At 39.1% G+C, this 21,084-nt stretch overlaps 2 protein-coding genes across 2 annotated transcripts; both read left to right on the top strand.

Annotated features, from left to right (window-relative positions):
- Nucleotides 1-1,092: 1,092 nt before the first annotated feature.
- Nucleotides 1,093-8,376, top strand: gopc (golgi-associated PDZ and coiled-coil motif containing). Its single transcript, XM_033990441.2, has 8 exons — nucleotides 1,093-1,559; nucleotides 2,100-2,264; nucleotides 3,106-3,281; nucleotides 4,997-5,162; nucleotides 5,241-5,336; nucleotides 5,407-5,571; nucleotides 5,765-5,930; nucleotides 6,911-8,376. Exons 1-8 carry the CDS (start codon nucleotides 1,308-1,310, stop codon nucleotides 7,027-7,029), a joined length of 1,305 nt encoding a protein of 434 aa, XP_033846332.1. The 5' UTR covers nucleotides 1,093-1,307; the 3' UTR covers nucleotides 7,030-8,376.
- Nucleotides 8,377-8,972: 596 nt separating this feature from the next.
- gja1b (gap junction protein alpha 1b) lies at nucleotides 8,973-13,948 on the top strand. The gene is made up of 2 exons (XM_033990442.2): nucleotides 8,973-9,096; nucleotides 11,427-13,948. Exon 2 carries the CDS (start codon nucleotides 11,446-11,448, stop codon nucleotides 12,595-12,597), a length of 1,152 nt encoding a protein of 383 aa, XP_033846333.1. The 5' UTR covers nucleotides 8,973-9,096; nucleotides 11,427-11,445; the 3' UTR covers nucleotides 12,598-13,948.
- Nucleotides 13,949-21,084: the final 7,136 nt, after the last annotated feature.

Genomic DNA, 21,084 nt, shown 5'->3' with positions numbered 1-21,084 from the left:
TCCACATTAGTTGTTTTGAGTTTGGGCTCATAATGACAGTCTATTCAGTTTTCAGAGCACATGAATTACTAATTTAACTAGCACACCCTTTCAACATGTGGGTAAAATGTTATCTTTTTGCACTGATGGAAGTTCTATTTTATATAACATTAACAAACTAGTAGAACTGAACAGGCGTGTTTGATCTGTTGCTGGTTGTCTTGATCTTTCTAATGAGTTCACTACATCTACATCACAGCATCAGTTAAATGCATGTAAATTGTACACAAAGGAGTACTTTCTTCCACTGTTGCTTCGTCACACTTTTCACACCTGTGGAGTCGTTTGGGTCCAATGAGTCATGGGGAGCACCTTTGGGATACTTTCTCTTACCCTGTGGGCAATGTTGCTGCAAACTGCTACCAGTTTGACTTGATAAAGGTCACGAGAGCGAGGAGACAAGACTGTCATTAGTGATCGGGTGTTGCTCTCTCTTTGGGGACTAATTATGCAGTCGGAGCGAGGAAGAAGCATGCCCAGAGCTTTGAAGCTACCTTTAATCTCAGCCTCTACACTATTTCTAAGCAACGGGGATGTGCCTCCAGAGACCACACTGTGACGCCCAATCACCTCTGTGTTTCCAGTGCATGGACCTCAGTGTTCTCATGTTGCAGCATTGCATTGATGTCAGATTTTGTCAAAAAATAAAGTTAAAGAGACCAAAATTAAATAACAGTATCACAGTAAAAACAAAACTCTTTTTATCAATTACAATAAATGGTTAGTGGAATAGCAAGACGAAGCCCATTTTTTGTCTATATAGGTTGCTTTAGAACTATGAATAGAAGCAATTTGCGATTCTGAATATGGGCCCAAAGGGAAACAAAACCAAAACAAAGGGTAAAAAATTGCACTGAAAAAAGGAAACCATAACTGTCGTGCACAGATTCAACAAAAGCAACATTTTACTCTGACTTCATCTTTAGTTTATCTATTAACTGTATTTAAAAGAGTTTATTCAATCAAGTTATGGATTAAATTGGCTATATGTGCAACAGCGCCCCCCGCTGGCAGAGGTCAATTAATTTCATTACCATACCGACAGAGGGCGCTGAGGACTGCTGTGGCTTTTGTGCTGCTGCTGACAGATTTGGGACTTCCGGGTGCAGTTGGACTGTTCGTAGCACTTCGATTTTACTGTACAATGGGCTTGTAGTGAACCTGATCGCTCGGTCTGCTTTTGGTTCAGAAAATCTTCATATTTAGAGACAACCAGTGAAAGGAATACCGTCGGAAAGTTGCTCAGTGTGCGCTGTTAGAGTGTAGCCATGTCCGCTTCCTCGACAGGTTCCTCCCCGGTGGGCCACGGCTCGGGCCTGAGCATTTTCCGCTGGCTGGAGGTTCTGGAGAAGGAGTTCGATAAAGCGTTCGTGGATGTGGACCTGCTGCTGGGAGAGATCGACCCTGACCAGGTGGACATCACGTACGAGGGACGGCAGAAGATGACCACCCTCAGCTCCTGCTTCGCGCAGCTCTGCCACAAAACACAGACGGTTTTCCAGCTCAACCACAAACTGGAGGTAGGATCCTGGCTCCACTGGCCCACACCGTACAGATGTTTATTAAACCAGTTAATGAGTCTAAACATAGGCCTTGATTAATTTAATATATATTCTTATCAAGGTCATGCTTTCCCCAGCATGTGTACTTCTGGTAATGGCAGTTCTTCTTCCAGTAAAGGTTGTACCGGTTTTTGCCTTGTGGCTGCTAAAATAATGTATTCATTGGAATTACTTGATTTTGTTATATTTATTCTTGTATTTAACCAGGAGTTAGGGATCTAATCTAGGAGAATCTCTTTAATAAGAGATGCATGGCAAAGGTAACAGCCCACACAGATAATACTAAAAGTCACAATGTCACATTGTAACATCTCTCAAGAAAGTCATTTCCCAGTCGTCACACTTTTTTCAACTTATAAAGTCACACCACCCATTCAAAGTTAAGATCTTTTTATAAATTATTCCAAAACCATAGTGTCAAGTAGGAAACACTGATTTTCCCAGCTCAGTGAAGCATGAAGGCACATTAAAAAGTAAGTTTCTTTCCTTTCCTTCCAGGCCCAACTGGTGGACCTGCGCTCAGAGCTGACCGAGGCCAAAGCTGAGAAAGAGGCGCTGGAGCGAGAAGTGCATGACCAGCTCCTGCAGCTCCACTCTCTCCAGTTACAACTGCACAATAAACAGGGGGAGCCGGAGGAGCCTGAGACGCTGAAAGACACACTGGTGAGGACGCAACGGGGCTATGCTTTTTTACTGCTGGTCTGCATAGTGAACTTGGGATATTTTTGTAATATCTTATTCAGCACAAATACTGCCAAAAACATACTCTGATTCTGTTCAGTTTGTTCTCCTCTTCAAATGTTGAAATATTTTCAATTGTCCAAGGGCTCTCAGAAAGAGATATGATTAAACTGATAACCAATCAAATAATGGAATAAACATATTGAAGGTCAAGGCCAGCTAGACTGTGGTTTTCGTTCAGAGACTACACACTGTTTAGCAGCTGAAAGTTAAAGCTGAACTAGGCAACTTTTTTCTTGGTATTCCACCTTCTTGTCTAAATGGAGAAGTTATTGATTTGCCTGGAATGTTCTAAAGTACATTTATATGTTCATGGGGACAAGCAGATGACACGACCAGGACAATGTACAGGCCAGATCTGTGGAGAGGTGACCCTGCTAAGAGTATTGTATGTATCAAGGAACAATCCACATTTCAATAAATACAAGATAGTTTAATGCCATACCCCGGAACAGGTAAACCATAAACATCTCCATGGAGATAAGCAGGTGGCAGACTACACTCCAGAAAAGTTAGTGCACCATATATTGTTGATTTGATAAACGTAATCATGCCTACAGTCACATCATGCCCTTATTTGTATTTGTATTTATTCAGTGTGTTTATGTTGCACTTTTTCACCGAAGCAAGTTCCTAGTTTGTGAACTGTGTTCACAGACTATGGCAATAAAAGTCTTCTGATTCTGATCTAGCATTTTACACCAGAGATAATTTAGAATGTGCTCATGACTGACTCCTTAATGTGAGTTGATGTATTTTTTAGGTGCAACAGACTGAGTCCCGGAAGAAGGAGCGAGTGATGGAGGCCAAGCTGGAGGCTGAGATGAGGTTGTTTAAAAAGGAGAATGAGGCGCTGCGGAGACACATCGCCGTGCTCCAGGCTGAAGTGTATGGAGCAAGACTCGCAGCCAAGTACTTGGACAAGGAACTGGCTGGCAGGTACTATTGTTTTGGGGTTTTCGTATTAATTATCAATTGCCATTGTATATCACTAAATATACCATTGTAGATGCTGCTAAGTTGGGATCTGTCTAACACAAGTAAATAAAGAATTATTCTTTTCACTATTTTAGTCCAGGCCACCTGAAGACTATGCTTTAAGTCTTATTCTGTTGAAACATAACAATAAGGCCCAAGGGCATAGATATTGTGAGGTAACGTCAATGCTGTGTAATAATAATTGGATATTGTACTTTTTTATTTTTATTATTTTTATTTATACAAGGAGAGCCCAATGAGAGTACCTGACTCTTTTTCATGAGTGCCCTGTTAAAATACAGAACAAGACAAATATAAACAAGCAAGTAAAATAACTACATAGGTCCATTTAAAACATTAAAAACTGGAACTACCCTATTCAGCCCGAATGAAAACAATAGTAGGGTCGTTAAGGACTGAATAGGGTAGATGTTTACAGTTTCAGTGTAGTTAGCCACTCCCTTCAGATAGATATAAGGCAGTGTCCACCAGCAATCTGACCAGAACTGAAGGGGCGACAGTGGCTCAGTGGTTAGAGTGTTGGTCCCCCAACCTGAAGGTCGGAGGATTGAGTCCCGCTCGGACCAAGTTCTGTTGTTGTGTCCTTAGGCAAGACACTTCACCCACATTGCCTAGTATGAAAGTGGTGTGTGCGCGAATGATAGGTGGTGGTCGGAGGGGCCGATGACACAGATTGTGGCAGCCTCAGTTCATTATTGGAATGCATAAGGTTAAAAATTAAAATAATTTCAGTGTGGTAGTATTAAAAAAGGTCATGTCTTTGTGAAAAAGTATGTACTGGTTTTATTCTTTGAACACAGTGATGTTAATGCACGGTTCATGTGCACCAGTAAAACATACATATGTCTTGAAATCTTTTTGAAATATTGAAATATTTTTCAATAAAGAAGGGTTCGGTGAATGTGCATATGAAACTGGTGGGGTTCAGTACCTCCAACAAGGTTAAGAACCACTGCTGTATATATAAATGGACACAGCTAATGCGCTAGCTGCCATGTTCCAAATAGGAAGTGCTCACAGGCACTATCAATTGCCACCCCTCCCTATGTAACTGCAGCAGTAAGTCTCATCATTTTGGTCTTAAAATGTTTTTCTTAACCCGCTCTACATGATTCTGGTATTCTTATTTCTCTATTGTGTCAGTAAATCAAGATATGAACACTAATAAAAGACAAATCGAGCACCTTCCTTACCCAAGACTGCTCCCACTAGCACTAACAACAGGTTTGATTGACAGCATTGCTAAGTGCCTGCTCGCTGCTAAACCAGTAGAGCTGGTGGGAAGGGGTGTTGCCTTCAGCATCTTCGCTCTGCATTAGCACTTTGGTTGCTATGATACTTGCGGTCGAGTTTCAGATAGTTCCAAATATAGAACCAAATTCCAAAAAAGCAATTTGCCCCTATAACTGCTAGCCTCAATGAACTTCATTTGGCTGAAGTCGAACACTGAGTGATGTCACACGTCCGCTTCTTTATACAGTCTATGTTTGCACCTAACATTTCTAAAACTTTTGCCAGTTTAGCTAAGAATAGAAGAATAAAGATGAACACAATCGAAATATGTCAACAGTATTAGAATACAGCACCTCTATGACAAAACAAGGACACATGTAAAATGCTTCTACTTATAATGTTTTCTATTGGGTTTTGTTCAGAGTGCAGCAGATCCAGTTATTAGGCCGGGACATGAAAGGCCCAGCTCATGACAAACTGTGGAACCAGCTGGAGGCCGAGATCCATCTGCACCGACATAAGACTGTGATCCGAGCATGTCGCGGGCGGAATGATCCCAACAAACCGCTGCCCTCTCCTGTGGGTCATGTGAGTGTCTAATACCAGCCCTTCTAACCAAAAACTTGTGTTATACAAACTAACTGACAGGATTACCTCTCTGGGCAGGATCCAGACCTGTTAAAGAAAACACAAGGGGTGGGTCCTATTCGAAAGGTGGTCCTGATGAAGGAAGACCATGAAGGCTTGGGCATCTCCATAACAGTAAGTCCTTATTTCCAAAAAGCATTTAGATGTTTATTCTTCACTTGATTCCATTCAATTTGTCTCCCAGGGCGGTAAAGAACATGGGGTGCCTATTCTAATCTCAGAGATCCATCAGGGTCAGCCGGCAGACCGCTGCGGAGGCCTGCACGTGGGGGATGCCATTTTGGCCGTGAACAGCATCAACCTGCGAGACGCCAAACACAAGGAGGCAGTCACCATCCTCTCACAGCAGGTTTGTACAAGGGTTTGTCTACCATTTTTAGGGCCCCCTGATAGTGGAATAAATACATTTCTAATATACATATACATACATCATTTAAAGTTTTACTGAAAGTGTTTAGGATAAGGTGTCCAAAGTATTCAAAACCTCAATATATACATGATATATGACCAGCCATGTTACCTTCTTGCCCTGTGTGTTGCAGCGGGGGCAGATTGAGTTTGAGGTGGTGTATGTGGCTCCAGAGGTGGACAGTGATGATGAGAATGTGGAGTATGAGGATGACAATGGCCATCGCTACAGACTCTACCTGGATGAACTGGAGGAAGGAAACAGAGCACAGCAAGGCAACAGCGCTGCTTCACTGCAAGGTGAGCAGTCTCCTCTTAATGTTTACCCAAATACAGGTGGCAATGGTTTAAATAGGGTGATATTGAGTGGGCTCATAATTTTAAATACAGGGAAGTTAAAATAAATTGGGAAGTAAAAATAAAAGTTGGCTGCACATAAGCTGATTCTGTAGTAGTTTTCAACCGCCAACCTGAGAGCAGCCAGTTTGAACCTCAGCCAGCGTACTTCATCTACATCACTGATTTCACAGTTGTGACAAGATTGGCAAATCTCCAGTTTGTTATGGAAACATGTAGTGAATAAAGGGATATGAGTGTGAATTGCTGTTATTATTATTCCCTTGAATATACTTTCTGTACAGACATGTTTACTTTTCACAAGCAAAAATTATGTTGGCTCTCTTAATTTTACGTAACCTTCGATCTAGAGGGCTATACTGATCCTGATGTTATGTGTATGAGGGCTTGACAGACCCCGCATATATTGTATTTTAGTATGAAATGTCCAAACATATACTACAGTAATTTAGCTTGTCATATCTATTAGCATCTACAACTTATTTCAACAAAAATCAACATTTTAGCAATATTTATTTTAACTGCTGTGAATGATATGATGTCTGAAACCCAGCAATAAAACTTTTGTTTGTTTGTTTTTTTCTTTTGCTACTTGTATTTCCGAGTTTCAGATGGCATCACAATATTCTGTTCTATTTTATCACAATAATATTTAACTCAGATGGGGGACAGCTAAAATAAATGAATTGTTAGAATGTTGTTGTTTTTATTGCTGGTAATATAGTGGGTTCTAAGGTCAAATAACTAATAGAAATGATCAGGTTCTTCATTTGTGAATTTACCTTTTGGATATTTCATGGCAAAATACAATGTAATCAGTAGGAAAAATTGACCCTTGCCTCTCATCTAAGATTATGACCATCACATTCTTGATTTTGAAAAACACATATAAATGATTTTTGTTGAATTTGCGTTGCTTTCAGCTCTGGAAAAGATGACTCTCAGGACTGAAGCTGAGAACGGTGACACAGAAAACAAGAGCCTCTCCAAGCCTTCAGATACAGAAAGCTCATCCTGGACCAGCCAAGCCATCTCCCACTGAAGCCGCACTTTACTACTCTGCCTTCTGATCACAGAATCTTATCACCTGAAACCGAACGAGGGACTGTGAGAGAATAAATGTAAATCTGCTGATTACAGTATTTTCCTAGAGCTTGCAGGTCATGGGCATTAACAGTAAGTATTGATGAATTGAAACAGTTGGTTTGAAACACTACACTTCACCTCGATGGCAGAATATTTTGGCCTGTGATTTTTAGGGTTGTCAGCGTAGTTTCAATAAGCAGGGGGTCGAAGAAACTTGTGTTGGCTTGCTCCTGCACTGTTGTCATAGTAACAAAATAACTACCAAGCCTGAACTCCATCCTCCGCCATTTTGATTTCTGATTCATATCCAGGTATTTGGTTGCATTGATCCTTCATTATTAATAGGTTTGTTATTAATTTGTAGTAATATAAACTACTGAACAATGCTTTTGAATGGGAGTACTGAAATAATGAAAAATGTAATTGGTAAAACAAATTGCCAATGCTTATATTGTGAATTATAATATTGTAATATCAACCCTTATTTAATGATTATAATAAGCATTTGAGGTAAAAAGTAGCGGGGTTTCTAATGTGCACTGAAGTCACAGTGAAACAAACAGGTGTGTGGCTCCTAGAGAAAGTTACTGCAGGTTGTGTACCTTCAGTTGTTTTGAAAGACTGTAGCAACCTATAGATTTATGTTTTCAGAAGTTATTTTATTTTTATGGGTTTATATAAAATGAATAAGATCTGTTGATGTGTTTTTTTTTTTTTAGTTTCTTCTCTTTTGTCTTATTGTGATAGAATAGACTTTTTGTAAACTTTATTTTTATCCAAGAATGTGTGATACACGAAAACGTTCTTTTTCATGTGACTTTTGACATATACCCCAGGCCTTTATTAAAATATGTTTGTACAGTTTGTCTGAAAGTGTGCTGAACTGGATTTGGTTCAGCCCTTGCCTCATCTCCTGACACCTGCTCCTGCCCTGCTGCCTCTCACCCAGCACATCTCAGCCCAAAGAAAGACTGAATAAATATTGTCCCGTATTTTCTTCCACTTAATCTAAATTGGCTGGGGGTTGAATCTAATCCTTGCTATCCTTGCTAACCATAACTGAGATTAGATTAAACCCTGGACAATCACTGCAGGAATGTATGGTTATTTTACACTTACATGTTTTTCCAATTCACTGGTAGCACAACAGGGTGTTGCAGAAATGGTTCCCCGCAAATACTTTGTCAATTGTATCAGTGTATTTTCTTTTCCTCCCCCTATCTTTGTACATAATGTATCTTTTAAAAGTATTATTTTATGTAAGTTAAACTGCCTTTGAATAAAGATTTGTTTCAATTCCAAATTTGATCTGTGAACTACCAACCCTTTACTAGTGAGTTATAAGTTTAGGGTTTAAATGGTTATGCAGCCTAGGTCAAAATTTGATTGCAATACAAAAAAATATATCCTCCCCCACCTAATTAACTTGTTTTAAATGTATGTTCTGTCAAAAGGCAAGTACTGTAGCTATATTTACAAAGTGATTAAATATATCCTGCAGTTTTCCTCTCAAACAACAGGTGGCGCCACTGCATCATTGCCTTAATTGCTCAAATTCACAGGAATTTAACGCATGATGAAACTCAAATAAGTGTACCCATCGCTCTTACTTTGACTCTACAAAGTTTTAAACCTGATATTTTATGCCATTTGTGCTTCACTGTCTGTAGAATTATGCCAAATTATGGAAAATAAAACAATTAGGAGTTGTGTTCTGACTTAAAGAGCCTTAATGGTCATTCTTGTTCCAACGACATTATAGAAGTGCTGAGAAACCTACAGAAATGGTGTTCGTGTATGAGTTTTATTTTATTTTTGAGGTGAACCTGTAGGCCTACCCCTTAAGTCCTCAGAGCATAGATCCTCTCGTCATCAAAACGTCAGGTGACTAACGGGACTGCTGTGAGGAATTGGGGGGAGCCAAACTTTGCTCAAAACTGCGCTCACTTGGGACAAACTGTGGATACGTCTGAGTTCGTCAGAAGTTTGTGGAGAGCGAGTCACGAGGTCTCGGCACTTTTCTGTAAGTTTGATTGGATTTCATTTCACTTTTAACTTTCTTGATGGCTAACGTTTGATAAAAGTTCATCTGAGGGTTATTTAATAAATTTACTGGCTGAAAATGAGACTAATGAATTTAGAACTTTCATCAAATGAATCATATATACAATGAGTTTAGAGCAAAAACTAAAGGAATTCACTAAAAAAAAAAAAGTTTTGTGAACCGTCTGAAGGTGTAAATCCCTTTTAAATGTTGGGCTATTTGTCCCAGGATTTTTAAAGGGTTTAAGCAACCAGACACACTCAATGACCTGCTTCTGTGCAATTTGACTTTTGTAGAGTGCAATCTTCTTTTATTTGATTTTTATTCTTTCTTACTTCATTTCTTTTTTTTTTTTTTTTTGTGTTTTTTTTTTTGTCTTGGATAAGTCTTGATTTTTACTACTTCTTGTCTTCTGACACTTCTTGGATGACTGAATCTTCTCAGACTTACTTTTCTTTGAGTTCAAGTACCCTGCTGCATTTTAAAGTAACATATTGCCTTGAATGAATAATATTTTTCTTAGTTTTCTGCTGATTTTGAGGACATTTATGGTCACTAGTGTAGAACAATGCAGGAGTAGGCTCTCTATTGTTCTCTTGGGAATCAAAGTTTCTGTCTTAAGGCGCTCAAGTGGAAAGTGGCGGGCCTTACTGTTGTCTGTGTAGCCGTATTATTACTGTATACACATCATTTCTGTCCATATTTGACCATTGTCTGAGTATATGTCTAGAATGTGTGGTGCATGGCTCGTGTGGGCTAAGTAAAAGCACATGCACTTAGTTTGGTGGATTAGACAGAAGGTTCCCACTTATTCATTATTAACTTAACTCTTAAAGCACACAAGCAAAATCAAACTAATTCAGGACAACTCCACTGCACCATCTACTTTATATGCTATGGAGAGACCCTGTAGTCTCACCACTTTGGACGTTAATTGGTTTTCATTTGTCCTGCATTTTTGTCTTTAACCATGAGATTTCTACAGGGGAATTGTACTTTGAACTTGTATTGCGATTATAATGTGTTTTGGTATTAATAAGTGCGTCATGCTGCTGTAGCTTAGACACTTGGCCTGACTGCGAGGCAAGTTAAGCACCTTTCTGATTTCATAATTGTTTACTGTTATTTGGAGCTGTGAGATTTACAGATCATTTCTGTTCCTTTTCACGTGTAGATGGAGCATGTGGGCCATCTGGAATTATATTTATTGATTATAAAATTCTTGGGAAAGTACTGATTTGAGAATGTTCAATTGGAAGTGTTTCTGTTTTGAAGTTTCTGTATAGACACTATTACACAGACAGTTTTAATCCTGTCAAGATGAATTAGCCTTGAAAAATATCTATGAATGGCCTGTACAATGGAAGCAGTTCCTCTGTAGTCATACATCAAGGAACACTGCTGTCCTCACATTTGTTTTACAGTGTAGGTTTAGGTGTAAGTCTCTCACATAACTGTCAGAAAGAACTCAAGATATTAACTATCGTAACATAAGACAACGTGAATGTTACCAATGCAATGAAGGGTTTTTTTTACTTTCATAACATTTTATCCAAACTGATGATGGTATTGTGCAGGTAAGTACAGGTTTTACTCACAAAGTGTCTTGGCAGAGGTCCTCACTTTTCAAGACCAAATTTCCTGATACTTTAGCCAGGTGGGAGAGTGTGGTTATCTAGTTTTGATTTATTTATATTTCAAAAGTGGAATATGTCTGAACTCAGAATACTACAGATGACTACTACAGATCAGGTATCAGATATCATTTAAGACTATGAGTTTGGACACTGAAGTCTTTTAGACCACTCACTGGGTGACAGCATATCATGTATAACTATCTTTCACAATGTTCCCACTTTTGTTCATTTTTAAAACTTTATTCATCCAGGTCTTGGCCACATTTTTTCATATATTATTAAATATTGTTGCATACATACTTGAATTGTGATAATTCATTACGTACACATTCTGTCATTATCGAGTATTGATGTACAGTTACTAAGTCCATGTATGACTTGTTTGACTTGGAAAAAGCTTTATCAGTGCATCTCTACTCAAATTCAGATTTAAAGGTAAACCAAACAAGAACTAAGAGGAAGAAATAAACTAGAACGAGACTAAACCCTGACAAATTGGTTGTCCAGATTAACCAATCATTTCAAACTTGATGACTGTACCACAGTTTGAGAACTATAAGTCCAGGCCTAGAAAATAAATATTCTGAATTCAAGATAATTGAACTTAATCTTCCAGGAAAATAATGTAATCTCCGAAACTCTAACTGATGTTTTGGTGTGCTCTTCTTTCAGGAGCTAGAGCCGTGCGAGGATGGGTGACTGGAGTGCTCTCGGGCGCCTGCTGGACAAGGTGCAGGCCTACTCCACCGCAGGGGGCAAGGTCTGGCTGTCCGTGCTCTTCATCTTCAGGATCCTGGTTCTGGGGACAGCTGTGGAGTCGGCCTGGGGGGATGAACAGTCTGCCTTCAAGTGCAACACGCAGCAGCCTGGTTGTGAGAACGTGTGCTATGACAAGTCCTTCCCCATCTCCCACGTGCGCTTCTGGGTTCTGCAGATCATCTTTGTTTCCACACCAACGCTGCTCTACCTGGCCCACGTCTTCTACCTGCACCGCAAAGAGCAGAAACTCAACCGCAAGGAAGAGGAGCTGAAGGTAGTGCAGAACGATGGAGGAGATGTGGACATTCCGCTGAAGAAAATCGAAATGAAAAAGCAGAAATATGGCATTGAGGAGCACGGTAAAGTCAAGATGAAAGGAGCCTTGTTGAGGACGTACATTGTGAGCATATTCTTCAAGTCTCTGTTTGAGGTGGGCTTCTTGGTGATCCAGTGGTACATCTATGGCTTCAGCCTGTCTGCTGTGTACACGTGCGAGCGCTCCCCATGTCCTCACAGAGTGGACTGTTTCCTGTCCCGGCCTACAGAGAAAACCGTCTTTATTATCTTCATGCTGGTGGTGTCCCTGGTGTCTCTTCTGCTCAATGTTATCGAGCTCTTCTATGTTTTATTTAAAAATATCAAGGATCGTGTCAAAGGTCAGCAGCTGCCTCCTGCACTTTTTCCTGGTGGTACCATGAGCACTTCTCCAAAAGAATTGTCCCCCACCAAGTATGCCTACTATAATGGCTGTTCCCCCCCCAGTGCGCCTCTATCCCCTCCAGGATACAAGCTAGCCACTGGTGAGCGGGGCACAGGCTCTGTCCGAAACTACAACAAACAGGCCAACGAACAGAACTGGGCAAACTACTCCACCGAGCAGAGCCGGCTGGGGCCGACCGGTGGAGGTAGTACCATCTCCAACTCACACGCACAGGCCTTTGACTTCCCTGACGACACAGTGGAGCACAAGAAAATGTCCCCCCCAGGTCCCGAGCTGCACCCCCTGTCCTTGCTGGATCCCCGGCCCTGCAGCCGCGCCAGCAGCCGCATGAGCAGGGCCCGGCCCGACGACCTGGATGTGTGAGCACAGTCATGAGAGAGAGCTCCAGAGGTGTATGTAACACTGTCAAAGGTACAATTCTGAACTACCTTTAGTGGCACTAACAGAGGAAACCAGGAGGACTACACACTTCTTAGACTAGTCACTTCTACCGCTGGATATTGTTTTGTCCATATACACTACATTAATACATTGTCTGTACATATGCCTTTAGTACTCTTATCTTTATGTTAACTAACCATTTTCGCTGATGACTTTGGGTTATTGGTCTTTATTGAAAAAACACCCCCTAAGATAAAAAAGATATGTCCTATCTATGTAATGTAAAGCACAAATATATGCAGAACAACCCCTGAGCCACGATGGCACTAAAGACGTAAAGAACAAATACAAAACTGACACATTAAATTTGACTTAACAAATCTAAACAAGGCCATCTTTTCCACACAGACATGATGCCATACTGACATGCATAATTCTTCATTTCTTTCAGCTTTTATAGTCAAAGACAGGCATTATACCATATCTCAACAGTTTGTAAACAGCTAATCTCAAAGACAATCGGCTTCTATGGGTGAAATCTGGTAATAGTTACATTTTTTACATGAATTATACTCATGGTTTACATGATACTCAAAATCCTTAAACTGGAACTTTTTTATGCTGACATGGTCCAAGAGAGAACATATTATTGGTTTATAGATGATGATTTTGTTATTTCTTGAAGCCACTACCAGTAAAATGTGAGCACGGACAAAAGCAATCTCAAAGTGCGTATTTATTCGGATGATTCTGATGTTCTGTTACTTCCTGAGAGACTTGGAATTTACGTGCTGTCATCCTGTGTTATTGTTTCTTGTTTTCACCTGTGTCTTTTTGATGATGTAAGTTTTGCTGCTTAAAGATAGATTTAGTACTGTATCCAGCTAACTGCATCACTAAACCTGTCCGTTTGTAGAGGACTGCCTAAACATCAAGACTAATATTTAGTCAGCTCACAAACATTCTCCATAGATTCAACAAGCTCTTGATCCAGTCCCAGTTGTGGATTCTTCTCTTTCATTTGAACTTCTAGTAATGTTAGCTTTGATTTGGGTACGTCTGTGTTTGTAGTTCTGTCATGGATCTTCCAGCTGTAATGGCATTTGCACTGAGATTCTGGTGAGATGTTCTATAAGGCACACAGTGAGTGTTGATGTTACTAATTTATTTGATGCAGTGCCTAATACCTGAAGTGTCTGGAGGAGAGTTCTTCCACTGAGCTGAAGACTCTGCTTATTGTGATCCACTGTTACAATGTAACAGCATGATACTGTAGATTCAAACTGTATTTGTGGATAAAATGTTTTAACCAATAAAATGTGTCTTTCCTAAAGTTCTGAGTCTTTTGTGTTATTGGTAAAAGGGGGAATATAGTAAAGGCACTGTTCATCTTTATATTACCAAGTTCTTACAACATCCATATGTATAACAGAAAACCAATCTGGTCAATCTGTATCAACCCAAAACATGCACAGTAGGTAAAATCCTCCAGCTAAGGTAGTCCTGACAAGCTCAAGATCTGGAGGTGGGTCCCACTGTTCCTGATGGGTTGCCCCTATTTGATGGATGGGTCAAATGCAAAGGACACACAACAAAGTGTAACTTACTTTAAAACACTCTGAACCAAAGTGATGGAAATACATTTACCTAACCTTGTGCTTATGGTGTATGTTAATGGTAATTCACAGAACCGGATGCATCTCGACAGCATCTGGTTTTCAGCAGGATTATCCCTTGTCTAAGAATTGTTAGCCGTAATGATTTAAAGTGTAATGCCTTTGGTTGAACTTTAGAAGACATAGTCCACGCTGATCTAACAGGTGAATTTGGAGACATTGGGCGAGCTGAAGCAGGGCTTGTGACATATCTGAGCAGGCTTTCCTCACAGCCGAGGAATGGGAGTGTTTACACAGCCTCCTGCCCCTTCGTCTTATCACATCCATGCACATGAACCTGGCAAATGAACTTAGCATTTCTGCATGTCTGACAAATACATTTACTCAGGGTCATTCCATTTTCAACAATGGGGACTCCACACTGCAAAGAAAAGCAATATGTTGTAATAATAGTCAGATCAAACAGCAATGCGAGCAACAAGCCAACTTTCCTCACCTCTTTGCACAAGGGCAACAGTACTTCTGATAGAGCGTCCACTAACCTGACACTTGAAGAAAGTTGATGATTCGATTTCTGCTTTCACAAGTCCATACAGTTTTGTGTTCTTAGGCAAGACATTTAATTGTGTCTTTGTCAAGCTCAAGCACTGTTGATGCTGTTAAGTTCCAGTCAAAGTGCAAGCCATATTCAAACAGTTACACATTGGTAAGCCAGTGTAATGTTGAACCCGCATTCTGACTCATAGCTTTACAAATAATTATGTTTTAAAACAAAGAAAAAAGAATTTATATGTTGTGTTGTTATCCCAGAAAAGTAAAAAATAAACTGGACCACATCAGAAAAACAAAGCTTGTAATAATGTTTGAAATGTGCTAACTAAAAAATTCAAATTTCCAATTATGCTGAAAGAATCCAGGGAACAGAGGGCTTTGGGAGATCTTTGCTTCACATGGTTCCACTTTACAGCAGAAACAAACAAATTGCAGCTCATTTAAGCCTGTTTAACTGCTTTTGGCTGGTAACAACGGCTGCTAGCTCCAAAACACCACTGACTCGGCAAAAATAGCTCTCCCATGTGCAGTGCTCCTGAGTGCTTCTGTGTCTGAGCTGTTCTGGGCCAGGCTCTACAACATCTCAAGACCCATCAGGCTTCACTGTCAGGGGCATTTGAGTCATGCTAGTCAATTTATTTTAGCATTAGCTATTAAGGATGTAACAGTAGGCAGTCCTGATGTTGTAATGTCAAGTCTAAGAATTTTTAACTGTTAGAATACCCAGTTGTTAGTTGCAAGCCTTAAAATTTATTGTTTTGTTACAGGGGGAGGTAAATAGGCAGAATGAACTACATAACCCATGATCCTTTGCTCTGTTAAATGCATATTGACCTAGCAGGCATTCCAGAGCTACATCAGTGTGAAGGTAATGACCACTGAAATGATCTGAATGTGTCTGATATATATATAAGTATTTATTATTAAACTAAACTGTTGTAAATCATGACTTTAGATATTTGTTCATTGTAAATCATGACACGACTGTAGCAAGTAATAGATTTTCATGTTGAAAAATGTGACACCTAACATGTTTAACCTGATTTTTTTGAATAATCACAATTATACAGAGCAGTGGGCAGAGCTAGGAGATAAGTGGAAATATATACATAAATATAATATATAATATTATATCTATATCTATATTTATCTATCTATCTATCTATCTATCTATCTATCTATCTATCTATCTATATATATATATATATATATATATATATATATATATATATATATATATATATATATATATATATATATATATATATATATATATATATATATATATATATATATATATATATATATATATATTAGTGTTCAAGCCTCAAATGCAGGACAATACAAGATTACTCAATCGAAATACAACTCTGAGTAAGCTAATTACACCGTGGTTAAAAGCTCATAAAAGCCCATTTTACATCATTTGTCTCCTTTAAAAACAATAAAAAGCACTTCGTGGAATACCACCAGATGACATCATGCAGTGGGAACCAACTTTTGTAGTTTTGGGTAGAGAGACATGAATGTGATAATAAAACCAAATGCACCTTCAAGTAGTTTTGGATGAGGGAACAAGATTATAAAATGGTTTACAGAAAATCTCCCCAAAATAAAACAGCAGGATTCTTAGTTGTCTCCATATTTTGAGGTATAAAGGGAGCAAAGTCTACTATAAAGCCCAGACTAGGGTGAAGAGTAGGGCTAGTCTTCCTCTCATCGCCATGTGAAGTACTGTGTGGGTAATGCCACACCTACGTGCAGACGTGAATCACCACATCGTGCTCAGAATGGGATCAGCACAGGCAGCTGTTATCTGATACTTTCAATTACAGTTTATTGTCATTTTTTCTTTCATATCCTGTTCTATCTTATGGCTTCTCTCTTTTCTATTTTGAGTTGCCACCATTATGCTACATACCCTACATGTTGTCCCTGGACCACTGGGACAGTGTCTTGCTCAAGGACACAACAATGGGTGGGGCTGGAACTGCTGACCCGGTTGGTGCATGAATGCTTAACCCAATGTGCCACTTTCACCTCAATTAGGTACTCAGTAATGTGAGGGATTTTTTAGCTCATCCAAAACTGTTGAATATAATAACATTGTAATTTAATTCAACTGTAAAAAGAATAGCACAAGATTTAATTATCTGCCCATGGATCAAAGCAAGAAAAAAAAAGTTCTTAAAGTTACACTATGTCACTTTTTTGGTGTGTTGGCATCCATGTGCTTCTTTACGTGGAGAGGTAATTGCTTTGCCTGGAATGTTTCACAGTATAGCATTAAACTTTTCTATTTGATATTTTTGACATGTAACTTGACCTGTTTCTCAGCATGAAAAAATAGATGCTTGATGCAATACTGTGAAACGTAGGTGAAGCAATAACATCTCCTTGGAGACGAATCCTCCAGCAGAAAAGTTACATAGTGCAACTTTAATTCAGTGTAATTTTTTTTTCTTTTTTGTATATATTTTTGCAGCATGGTCTTGTGTCTGGAGGCGTGTGGGCTCCTGACGCTTGATCCATACATCACTCAGAAGTTTGAGCACATCAGAGACATTCAAACCTCACACAGACATGAAAAGAACTGTGACAACAGCTTTTTGTTCAGGCCAGAGTAAAAAGCCTGTGCTATAGTTGTTTGATACCAGAGCATAATATTACAGCACTAAGGAAAAAGTACAAGTGTGTCCTCTTTGTTTTGTGTTTCTGATACAGCTCTCCCTCAGCAGCAGAACCATCAGCCACCTCAGCTTTTCATTTGGGTCAAGAAATAGACTCTTCTCTTCATCACATTGGTACATGTTTACTTATGGATGCACAGTTTAAGTGCTACTATTTCATTACATGTATAAATATTGGGGAAAAAAATCTAAAATATGATCCTATATTTTCAGATTGTAATAGAAACAGACCAGCAATGAAGCTAAAGAGGTGGCTATATATGTTTGCACAATCATCATTTTAAAAGTACTAGTTTTAAAAGTAATCATTTATATCAATATTATCAAAAACTGTTATGGTATCAGTTGAAAAAATGAATATCAGGCCATTCTTATCTTTACCTATGGGGATCTAAGTGAAGGCGTACCCATTCAATAAACTACTTAACACCTCCTTCATATGTCTGTGTCTTTTATGTCTCCCTTGGTTGAGATACTAATTTTTTCATTACTAATTGTGCAAACGCCCTGACCCCACAGTAAAGTCTATACTGTTGACGTGATAGCACACACAGCAGACTTGGGGGTCACTTCCTGTTTAGTGGTTGCTGTGTCTTCTGGGAATCCTGTGTGTGAGAAAGGAAGGCCCATGTTAACTGTGCACGGACGAACAGTGACAGAGTACAAATACTGACCGTAAATGATCATAAACAAGTCACAATTATCATAAACAACACCGAGCAATACTTTTGAGTGAGCAAATAGGACGTGACCAGCCATAGTCATCGATACCCTTAACTGAAGACTGACATAGCAATTGTATAGCCTATTGTATGTGCAATATAATGATGTGTAATATAATGAAAGCAATGCTGGGGGTGTACAGCAAGTATGTCTACGGAGGCATGTTCAGCAGTAACCATGGTGACACAATGCATACATTAGCAAACACCGCAAAATAAGTTTTAAGATAGTCTGAAAACGAAAAAGTCTTTCATTATTGTCATATTGTGTTAAAACAAAGCTCAGATTAAAGTCTAAGTTGACTTCAGACAGAGTAGAGCCTCCAGTTAGCTTCTCAGTCCCAGGGGATGGTGATGACATCAGCTGCAAAGTATCAATAATCTGATTCCCGTGACAATATCATATTTTGGTGATGTCTATATTCAATGCTTTTCTACTTAATGCAACACTATGTTTCGTGTAGTACCTGCAGTATTCCCTAGAAGCAGAGAGTTAAAACCATACTCTGGAACATTGTCGAGGGAGAAGCAGGTGGTGTGCCCTCCAACAGGCCAAGTTATGAGACAAGCCCAATCACAATAAGGATGTGTCCATATTGAAATAAATGCTTTTAATTTGGTCCATCTTTCGGCTAGAATGTTACAAGATGAGGATTTAAAAATGTTAATTGATCATATAGATTTAACAAGCAAAAGCAAATGTGTACATTGTTCACATCTAATTGAGCAAGATTTGTCTTGTTCCATTACAGATATATTGTATAGGCAGTTATCAATTATTGTCTCATAGTGAGTAAATGCACATTAGCATGCTAGTTGTAAGCTTTACTGTAACGGCAAAACTCTGCTCTGATCTCTGACAGTGAAAACTCTTATAAACTCACTGCAGTTAATACTTAGGATGCTCAGAATGCATAAGGTAAGTGAGGAATAACTTTGGATCACTGAAAACCATTTTAGATTAACTGAAGAATCAGGTGCAGTGCATTTAATGGAGATATGTTGTTATACATTTTTGTGTTTGACTCTTGACTTTTGTGACCTGGGAGTAAAACACTGGAACATTCTCCTGCACTTTACTACAAAACATATATCTGTTAGCATCACGTTAATGGGGTCGAGCGCACTGTGACGTGTAAGAGAGGAGAGTCTTGGGAAAGTGAAGACCACTTTGTTCTCTGCCATTGTTCTTCTTCAGGATGTCCTTCAGCGTCACAAAGTTCGATGAGAGGTGCGCTCACAACCAACCGGATATTACACTTCCCTTTCAAAATCATTCATTATTTCATAAAAGTTTGGGGGAAAAAATAAAGAAAAAAATTTGAAAAAATAAATAGCACTCCAAATTTACATGAATCATTCCCACTCACATTACATAAGTGGAGGAAAGTGAAGTGCATTGTTCATAGCAATGGCATAAACTTCTCTCTCTCCTGTATTTATTCAGAGTGGTTCTTAAACTGTATCCTGTCTCCCCGATTTCAGATAATCATGATTGACAGGCAGATTAACCAATCAGAGAGACACATGGTACAGTTATTTATCTCAGGTAAAGGAGGTTATATATTTTGTTCTGAGTGATACTATAATTTTCTAGAAGAGATGAGATTTGAGAGACACGTGATACAAATTGGCGATTGTAGTTGGTTCGGACAGTTTGAGGCCCTTATGGTTCAACTCCAGACCCTTTTGCAATCAAATTCTTCAAAGGAACAACTGACTGGTTAGCCAAGCAGGTGACAGACCCTTCACTTTTCTTTTTTAAATGATCATGGTACTGTTAAGAAAAGTCAAGTATATGTTGGATAAATATGAGTGTTTCTCTCACACATGAGCAAACATTTGGTTCTGCTTGACTGCATTTTACCTGCATCTACAATGATAATGATAATGTCCTGCAGACCTGGGCGTGCACCTTGTCTCCTCTGGATTGTTTTCTTGTTGGTGCTGGGAGCAGTAATTACACCGGTCTGTGTATGACAGGTTAAAGAGAACACTCTCATTTAGGGCGGCTATGGCTCCTGCTCCTGACTGCAAATCATTATTTTTCCTCATTTCACGTCCCGGCTGGTTTACATTGTGGCCACATGTCTATTCATCTGTTCCAAGGAGCACTTAGAGAATTGTGAAAATAACCATTATGTGGAGCCTAAACAGTGTTTTGGAGCAGAGACACTGGCAGAGTGCTGAGCAGAGCTGAGTCAGGTCTGGACAAGAGTGGACCCGCAGGAGGCCAGGAGTAGAGAGCTGCTTCAGATGGCATTACGGTGTTGCTGTAGTGTGTAGTGGACATGGGGGCAGGTAAAATGTCTGTTGTTATAATGCACAAATTCCATTAATACATCTCCTGATACAGTAAGAGACATCAGCACATTCTATGGTCTGAAATCTGTCAATCCTGGGAACAAGGCTTTTGACATAAAAGATCAAATTTGGATATATCAATATTAACTCTTATTTATTTTAACTTAAGTTTCAGGTCTTCTTTTAATTAGTATTAATAACTTTACTTTATTGTGTACTGTATAGTGATTCAGGCTTAGTAACTACTTAATAAAGGGGTTATGAGTTAAGGTATTAAGTAGATAAGTAGTTACTAAGCCTGAATTTTTAATAAACTGCATGTGTTTACTATAAAAGTGTTACCAAAAATTATGATATTTTATATTTACTTAAAGTGTAGTATGGACGTTTCTGGAGGTGGAGGGTCAACTGCATGATGTCATGGATATAGAAAGTTAAAACAATACTTCAAAACATTTATTCAAAAGATTCTTATGTTTTATGGCCTACTGTGAAATATTCCAGCCAAAGGTGCAGCATTTCCATGGAAACAAGCAGGAGCAGGCCCTCCTCCAGGCCAAATGAGAGTCAGCATTGTGGAGACGT

Source organism: Periophthalmus magnuspinnatus, chromosome 24, assembly GCF_009829125.3.
Source record: "Periophthalmus magnuspinnatus isolate fPerMag1 chromosome 24, fPerMag1.2.pri, whole genome shotgun sequence".
Taxonomy (NCBI): Eukaryota; Metazoa; Chordata; class Actinopteri; order Gobiiformes; family Gobiidae; genus Periophthalmus; species Periophthalmus magnuspinnatus.
This window is presented reverse-complemented; position numbering and strand designations above follow the sequence as displayed.

Excerpts from the sequence above, each read along its gene's own strand:
- gopc (XM_033990441.2), top strand. The coding sequence starts at position 1,308 with ATGTCCGCTTCCTCGACAGGTTCCTCCCCGGTGGGCCACGGCTCGGGC. Across the intron at positions 2,265-3,105 it reads AGACGCTGAAAGACACACTG|GTGCAACAGACTGAGTCCCG; the intron begins GTGAGGACGCAA and ends TGTATTTTTTAG. Across the intron at positions 3,282-4,996 it reads GACAAGGAACTGGCTGGCAG|AGTGCAGCAGATCCAGTTAT; the intron begins GTACTATTGTTT and ends GGTTTTGTTCAG.
- gja1b (XM_033990442.2), top strand. The coding sequence starts at position 11,446 with ATGGGTGACTGGAGTGCTCTCGGGCGCCTGCTGGACAAGGTGCAGGCC.